This window comes from Aquarana catesbeiana, linkage group LG07, assembly GCF_042186555.1.
Source record: "Aquarana catesbeiana isolate 2022-GZ linkage group LG07, ASM4218655v1, whole genome shotgun sequence".
In the NCBI taxonomy this organism is placed as follows: domain Eukaryota; kingdom Metazoa; phylum Chordata; class Amphibia; order Anura; family Ranidae; genus Aquarana; species Aquarana catesbeiana.
Window position 1 is genome coordinate 173,764,396 of NC_133330.1, and position 8,861 is coordinate 173,773,256.

General features: G+C 39.6%; 1 protein-coding gene across 2 annotated transcripts in view; it reads left to right on the plus strand.

Moving 5' to 3' along the window:
- The window catches only part of GLRX2 (glutaredoxin 2), a 28,079-nt gene extending 20,059 nt beyond the window's left edge, over window positions 1-8,020 (plus strand). For both annotated transcript variants that reach the window (XM_073592882.1, XM_073592883.1), the window contains exon 6: window positions 7,571-8,020. In XM_073592882.1, coding sequence (XP_073448983.1) covers window positions 7,571-7,693 — 123 coding nt within the window. In that variant the 3' untranslated portion in view covers window positions 7,694-8,020. The remainder of the gene's footprint in view (window positions 1-7,570) is intronic.
- Window positions 8,021-8,861: the final 841 nt, after the last annotated feature.

Consider the following 8,861-nt stretch of genomic DNA (forward strand, 5'->3'; position numbering starts at 1 on the left):
CCCTAATTCTTTGGCGTGCACTTGTACTGGGCCTTTCCTCCTCGGGTCTAGCAGTGCTTGTACTGGGCCCCTCCTCCTGGGGTCTACCGCCATTGGCACTGCTGGTAGCTACCTGGTGTTCAGACCGTTGTCTTTTTGGACAGACTGCTTCCTCCTCTGATTCAGATCCTGATGTGCTGCCTTCGGGGGGCTCATATTCCAAACCAGAATCCGAATAAGAACTGAGCGGTGAGAGCTCCCCGTTGCTCTCATTGGTCAGACTGAATATTTGGTATTCCTCTTCTGGGGTGTACACCTTTCTGGACATAGTGGCTGACTGGCTGTATGTACTCTGGTGGCAGGTACTCTGGTGGCAGGTGGTGAGGTGGCGGGTACTCCTGATGGACAGGTACTCCTGATGACAGGTACTAGATGACAGGTACTCTTTATTTAGGGGGGGCAATCTGGGCACAGTAGTACATATGTGTATAGTACAATGTGTAACTCACTGTTAGCTGATCTCCTCCTCACACTGGATCGGTGTGTGAAGAGGAGAACCCAGCAACAGCGGTTACACACTGTTTTTTTGTTTACATTAGTGACCGGCTGTGATTGGACACAGCCGGTCACGTGGTAAAGAGCCATTTCATTGGCTACATTGATCTGGGGGTGAGCTGTATCCAAGGGAAAAGCCTCAGCCCCGGTCACCGCTCTGCGCGCCACTGGGGGCACGCTCGAGCACCATGCACGCCGCTTCCCAATGCCGCTCTGCATAGTGACAGATCCGCCACTCCCGAAGCCGCCCATCGCCGCCGCTCCAATACCCCCATCGGGGAATGGCTGTGTTCCGAGGGACAAGACGGAACCTCGATCACCACTCTGCGGGCCCCCGGGGGCCCGCAGTAGCAGCGGAAAGCCGAGGATATCATATGACGCCCACCCAGGATGGGAGATCCCATCTGTGGTCGTCATTTGACTATGGCTGGGTATTGAAGTGGTTAAAGCTTGATAAAGAATCCTGGGATGGCGGTTAAGATGATATGCCTTCAGGTCCATAAATCCTTTAAAGAGTTTCTCAGCCAGAACACAGCAGGTACCCAGAAGTAAAAATAGAAGGAAACTGATAGTGAAGTACCATTAAAAAGGTTTTATTAAAGAAGGGAGTGGGTACTTACAACAAGTATGATAAAAACAAGCCTCAAAATGGAGCTGTGGGTGTAAAACCGTCGTTCCTGGCATGCGTTCCACAGGACCGGAAGTGAACCGGAAGTGACATCAGTGATACCGGATATAGGTGTGCTACATGCAGATATTTTGAAAAGAAACAGGTTAATAAGAAGGAGCAGAGATGACCTAATCATTCTGCCGCTGATGCCATTTCACAGTCCAGTCGACAGGGTGGAGAAGTGATGCCACTGGATGATGGAATATATTTGATACACAGCAGTGTGAACAGTACCAAAGTGACCAGTCAGGGTCAAACACAATAATTTTACCTCTAGCATATCAAATGGGAACTTTTTTTCAAAGTTCTTAGCTCTTTCAGAGGCTGGTTGGTTCATAAATTGGGAAAACCATATTTTGTTAATGTACAAATAAAAAAAAAAAATACTCACTGATGTTTCATTCATTTTAGAGAAACTATTAGTTTCCTCTTTCCTATCATATTTTTATGTTTCCATTATATTTTTTGAGATGCAGACTTACACAATTTTTTACACAATTTTAGAACTGTTCAAAACCTGTGTTAGTGTTGGTATATCACATAGCAAGAATTGTGTTCCTAGACCAGTCTGCTTATTGCTATATTTCCTCCCTTAACTTGAGTTAAGTTTATCAAGTCTAGTCTGGCGTTATATTTTCAAATGTTTCCACCAAGGAGTATTTCAAGCATTGTGTGTGGTTATTGGGCCATAAAATGATACCAAACCCTATTTGGCTTAGTATATGAATGCCAAAGTAAGCATGAAAACAGAATGCACACTGAGCACTATTACTTGAATCATCAAACGCATAGTGCTGGGTTCTAGTTAAATTCAGGGTATGAGTACCCAGTCGAATAGTGACCATATGTCTGGAACAAAGTGTGTAGCAACACTGAGTTCAAGTACCTTTTTTTTTTTTTTTTTTTTTTTAATATATAAGATATAATGGGGCTCTTTAATTGATGTGTCTAGATAGACATGCGTAAAGTGGAGCTCCACCCAAAAAGAGAAGTTCTGCTTTAAAGCCCCCCCCCTCCTCTTCACCAAATAACACTTTTTCTGGAGGGGGGGGGGAGCCTAGGCAATCTGAGTGGTACTTCTCCTCTCCCCTTCCCACCCCCCCATGTTACTGGTCCCCGAGGACTGCAGGACCATTCACAATGCGCAGCTCGCATTCGCAGTGGGCACATAGTTGTGAAGCTGCAAGCTATCAACAAACAAAGGGTAACACCGCTCCAGGTGATGGCAATACCTTCCTTAGAAATCAGGTGCAGGTCCAGTCCGTGATCTGGGCAAGTGATTCAGGAGACAAAACAATTGACAGCACTCCAAAAAATTAGGAAAAACTATTTTATTGGTATAAAAACATCCAACATGAAAAACAATACTGGTCACAGCATCATGACAGCACAGAGGGGAGCGTGGTTGATGCGTTTCACAAATTTCTTTGCTTAGTCATAACCTATAAACACCAGCAGCCACATGTCTTAAATAGTAGTAATATAATGATATAAAGGTGCTTAATTAGCTCTACTCCAAACAAACCCTTTCAATACCATTTTGGAAAGTAACAAATTTATTCCTAATTTAACTGTTTATCGAGCATTATTTTAATGAACATGATGATACACAGATGAATGACAAAGATATTGATGTACACTCGTTTGATACTAATGTTTTTTTCTTTCAAGGAGAATTGTGCAGTTGTTGATATGAAGAATTTGTTCATTGAACAGTTATTCCTGTCTGGACGCGAGACTGATGGTGGTGGCGCCCAGAGAGTTCCTTTCCGTGTGCCATCAGATTTTTATGCGATACAGTCCCGCAGTCCTGATATGGATAAGTTCCAGAGATTGGTAGAGAGGGATTTATTTGATTTAACTACACACATATCATTCACATCTAAAATTAAAGGAGACAGTCTTTCATGCACCAAGAGGTCAGCCCTAAAATAACTTATGGAGGATAAAAGTATCATGATCCGCAATGCGGACAAAGGGGGATCAGTGGTTGTTCTGTATACTGTTGCATATAGGGATGAGGCTCTTAGATGGTTGAATAATACTGACACTTATGTTTCACTTAAAAGTAACCCCACAAATGAATATAAAGCAGTTTTAATAAATTTAATCAAGAAAGGGGCTAGCTTAGGGGCGTTCACTTCCAAAGAAGTACAGATGTTAGTTCTAGAATGTCGTATTGTACCTATTTTTCTTTACCTCCCCAAAGTTCACAAGGGTCTTGATTGTTTGTGTGGCAGACCAAAAGTTTCTGGTATTGGGTCCCTGAGAGAGCGTCTGGAACAGTGGATGGATGGACAACTCCAGCCATTGGTCCATGGCTTGCCCAGCTATCTGATGGACACCAATCATTTTTTTATCTGTCATGGATCATTTCATTTGGTGTGAAGATTATATTTTGATTATATGTGACATATCTAGCCTCTATTCCTCTATACCACATATATTGGCAAATATTGCCATTTCGTTTTTTCTCCAACATTGCACTGATTTGTCATCTGAACTTTGTGCCTTTTATTCTAGAGGTGTTAGATTTTTTGTTGATTCATAATTATTTTGTTTTTGATGGGGTTCACTATCTCCAGAGGTGTGGGGCCATGATGGGGGGCGAAGTTTTCACCTTCACTTGCCAACCTGTTCATGGGTTGGTGGGAGCGGTCCCTCATCTTTGGAGATGGGAACCTCTTTAGGAGTCTTATTGTTTTGTACTTTCGTTACATAGACGATCTTATTTTTATTTGTAGGAAGGATGTTGATCTTACATCCTTCCTGCTATACTTGAATGACAATCAGTGTAATCTGGGATTCACAGGCATCAGTGATTCCAGAGCTGTATCATTTTTGGATGTACTTTTGAGTGGTGATATTCACAAGGTCTCCACTCAATTGTATAGGAAACCACTAGCAGGAAATAGTCTCTTGTTAGCTGGATCAAGCCATCCACACCATAAAAGGTATTCCAGTGGAACAGTTTCTAGACTGCATAGAATCTGCAGTACCCAGTTGTATTTTGAAAGAGAACCCTCTTTGATGTATCAAAGGTTTTTGGAAAGGGGATACCCCAGGTGGTCCCTAGATAGGGCTTATTCTATTGCTCTTAATAAAAATAGACATGAGTTATTACATAATAGGAACACACAAAAAAAAGACCAATAGAATGAGTGGCCATAAAACACCTTCAATAGTGCTTTCATACAACCTGGAGTTTGGACAGTTTAAGCACATAATACAGAAATATTCACTGTTATTATCTAATGATCCGATATGTGATATTAGATCAGGGCATGGATTTTGTAGCCAGAAAGGCAAAGTTCCTGGGCAACTATTTGGCCCCTAGTCAATTTTTATCTTATAGTGTAAATACCTAATCACTTACTTGGCTACATTTCAAAGGGAATTTTAGATGTGGCTCTTCAGAATGTCTCTGTTCTCACATGCTACCAGGTCAGGATGTTTCGAGCAATGGCAGAAATTTCTAAACAAATTTTATAATAATAATACTTCATATGTAATCTATATATGTGGGAAGAACGATTTGAAGACTTCGAGATAGATTTAGGGAATATCTGGGAGACATTAGGGGGAACAAATCCACAAATGTTGCATGACATTTTAACAATTTATGGAGTGTCCCTAGTCAAGGTCCAAATCACAGAGAAAATAACACCACTAAGGGGACGGAATATTTTCCACCTTTTATGTAAAAGAGAGGTATTCTCGATTTGCAAAGTAGAATACCCAATGGAAAAAACTTTGAATAGGATGTTACGCATTACTATGAATAGTTTGGGCTATTTGGATGAATTTCTGTATATATCAAATATTTTTATTATTACAGCTATGCATAGAACTATTTATATATATTAACATTTATACTTGGTGCAATATGTTTTGTTTTTGCAAAAAATGTATATCTGCATTTTTACTAATGCATTGTTCGTTTGGACACTTTATATGGATATTATTATGTGTTATTTGCATCTTGTAAACAAATACCATTTCCTGTCTCTTCTTCTTTTCTCTCCCCCCCCTCTCTTTGTTGATAATATATATCATGCATCTTTTCATGCGACTTTTTGCTTTTTTCTGTTCTCTGTTAGTTCCTTGAGGTATTTTTCTAGTTAGGTGGATTTGTGTGTTTTTTTATATTCATTTTATTGATATTCTATACCACCTCCCTTATAGGAAAATATATATACATATATACCTCAAATGGAATTGAGAGCAAATATATGCGTTTTTTTAGATAAACATATGCGTTATTGACGCTTTTTTATTTTTAGTTTCACTTTTTATTTTTATTTGTACATTTTTTGATTATATGTATATATACTTTCTCTCATTTTGGTTTTATTTGTGGATTTTTTTCTGTAATGTTTGTTTGGGGTAGAGCTAATTAATCACCTTTATGTCATTCAGCTGTGTTACTACTATTTAAGACATGTTGCTCCTGGTGTTTATGGGTTATGACTAAGCAAAGAAATTTGTGAAACGCGTCAACCAAGCTCCCCTCTGTGCTGTCATGATGCTGTGACCAATATCGTTTTTCATGTTGGATGTTTTTATACCAATAAAGTAGTTGTTCCTCATTTTCTGGAGTGAAGTAAATCATTTTGTCTCCTAAATCCCTTGCCCAGAAGCTGCAAACTATCACAGTCAGGTGCCCACAGTTGAGATGCCGGGGACAGGATACCGAGGAAGGAACAGCTCAGGTGAGCACATTGCTGGATCCTGGGACAGGAAAGTGTCTGTTTAATATGTCAGTAGCTACAGTTTTTGTAGCTGCTGACTTTCACAAAACACAAAGATGACTGGAGCTCCTCTTTAATTGCCCAAAGCACTACTAGGACATGGGCTTTGTTGCTTAACCACTTCAGCTTCGGAAAGATTTGCCCCCTTCCTGACCAGGCCATTTTTTGTGATACAGCACTGTGTCGCTTTAACTGACAATTGCGCGGTCATGCGATGTGATACCCAAACAAAATTGACATGCTTTTTTTCCCCCACAAAAATAGCTTTCTTTTGGTGGTATTTGATCACCTCTGCAGTTTTTATTGGTATTTGATCACCTCTGCAGTTTTTATTTTTTGCACTATAAACAAAAAAAGAGCGTCTAGTTTTGCACTATAAACAATAAAAAAACTATATATTTTTTTTTAAGTTTTTGCTATAATAAATATCCCCCAATTTTTTTTAAAAAACAAATTTGTTCATCAGTTTAGGCCAATATATATTCTTCTACATAATTTTGGCAGAAAAAAAAAAATTGCAATAAGCGTATATCGATTGGTTTGCGCAAAAGTTATAGCATCTACAAAAGAGGGGATAGATTTATGGCATTTTTTGAATTATTTTTTTTACTAGTAATGGCATCTACAAAAGAGGGGATAGATTTATGGCATTTTTTTTATTATTTTTTTTACTAGTAATGGCGGCGATCAGCAATTTTTATCAGGACTGCGACATTGCAGCAGGCAGATCGGACACTTTTGACACTTTTTTGGGACCATTGACATTTATACAGCGATCAGAGCTAAAAATAGCCACTGATTACAGTATAAATGTCACTGGCAGGGAAGGGGTTAACACTAGGGGGTGATCAAGGGGTTAAATATGTTCCCTCAATGTGTGTTCTAACTGTGTGTGTTCTAAATGTGTTCCCTCAGTGTGTGTTCTAACTGTGGGGGGGTGGGAGTGACTAGAGGAGGAGACATATCGCTGTTCCTAACTAATAGGAACACACGATCTGTCTCTGTCTCCTGACAGAACCGGGATTTGTGAGTTTACACACACAGATCCTAGTTCTGTCTCTCGTACCTGTGATTGCAGGTGGCCAACAGTCATCGCAACCACCGACCACGTGCATCGGGCCCCTCACCTTGCAGCGGGCGCCCACGCGCCTGCTAAGGTTCTTAAAGGAGCCGACGTACCTGTACGTCGTTTTGCACAGGAGAGCCAACCTGCTGACGTATATGTACATGTGCCGGTCGGGAAGTGGTTAAGTGTAATTGCTTTGAATACTCTCATTTCTGTTAATACAGGCAGAATACTTTATTAATCCCAAAGGGATTAACGGGGTAACAGTTCTAATGAAATGGGAGAAATATTGATGCTGCCATTGCTCAATCCCCTTCAGTTGTTTCTAGTTCCAGTCCTGCCAAGCTTATTTTTTAATTTGCTCCAGTTTTCATAACTCAAATGCTCACTCTGCATTTTATAAATGTTAGCCTCTCTTCCTTCTATGCTTTTCTGCCGTATAGAGATGTTTTGCTTTATTTGAATGCAATATTAGATCCAAAACATGCTTAAGCTTGGTCTCAGTTGTTAAAAATATACTTAAATTACGAGCTCTCTTTCTGTCTGTAGGTACCAAGGGTTTTTGTCAATGGAACCTGTATAGGAGGTGGGACTGAAACCAAGAAACTAAATCAAGAGGGAAAGCTACTTCAACTTGTCCAACAATGTAACCTCACATCTACGCAGAGTTGACCACAAAGATGTACATCATTATTATTATACTAGTATGCATGGTTATAACTCAATTGTTTTGCTTTAAATGACTTTACCAGGGCTTGTTTACAGCCTAAGTATTAGGTTGACTTTTAGTCACTCATGTGTACAGGTGTGCATGATAGCAGAATACATACTACTCTTTCCCCTGCACTCTAGAGATTCAATTTTTCCATGCTCAAGCTATCAGCCTGGATAATTTTTGGTATGCAACTGAGTGAGTAAAAATGTCCTTTTTCGCTTGGGCCATAACCTTTAAGGGGGTAAAAAAAATGGAATAAAAAAAAGTTAACTCTTTTCCATAAATCTAATGTCCAAATATATGTTAATGTGATGGCAGGGTTTCGCCTTCAGTATGAAAATTTTTTCAGGATCTGTAACAAAAATATGTAGAATTCCCTTGCATGCTGCAGTGCCAGAAAAGACAGTGTTTTAGACAAGATTGTGCACGGTTTTCCAGATATTAGGGTCCTCCTGTGCAAGTTGGAAACCCATCCTGTTTTTATACAAAGGTGCAAAAGGAATACAGGCGGCCCCCTAGTTACAAACATCCGACTTACAAATGACTCCTACTTACAGGAGGGAGACAACTGGAAGTGAGAGGAGATCTATCCCTAGGAAGGGAAATTCACTCCTGTAAGAGAAGAAGAGGAAAAAAGGTACCTCCACTGATGCTTTATTACCAAGGCTTGCTTCCACAACAACCCAAATTTTCAAAATCCAATTGTCATTGGGACAGAAAGTGAGGTGAAATCTTCTGAACAGGGACACAAAACAGACAGCAAAACAAATGTTACAGGGGTATTAACCCTTCCCTATGCTATCCAAAAAGCTTAAAAATAATTTTTTGGCTGGAGCTACACTTAAAAAAATTTACCTGTTCCGACTTACAAAAAGATTCAACTTAAGTACAAACCTACAGACCCACATCTTGTTTGTAACCTGTCTTACTACTTTCTAGGGCTGAAACAACTAATCGATTAATCGACAACTAATCAATTATGAAATTAATCGATTACTATTTTCATAATCAATTAATCGGCCAGTAACATAATGGGTTTAAAAAAACCTAAAATGAGCCCTTTATAGTACAAAAAGAGCAAATAATCGCTACTGTAAATATTCGTTTCACAGTTCTACAGTAAAA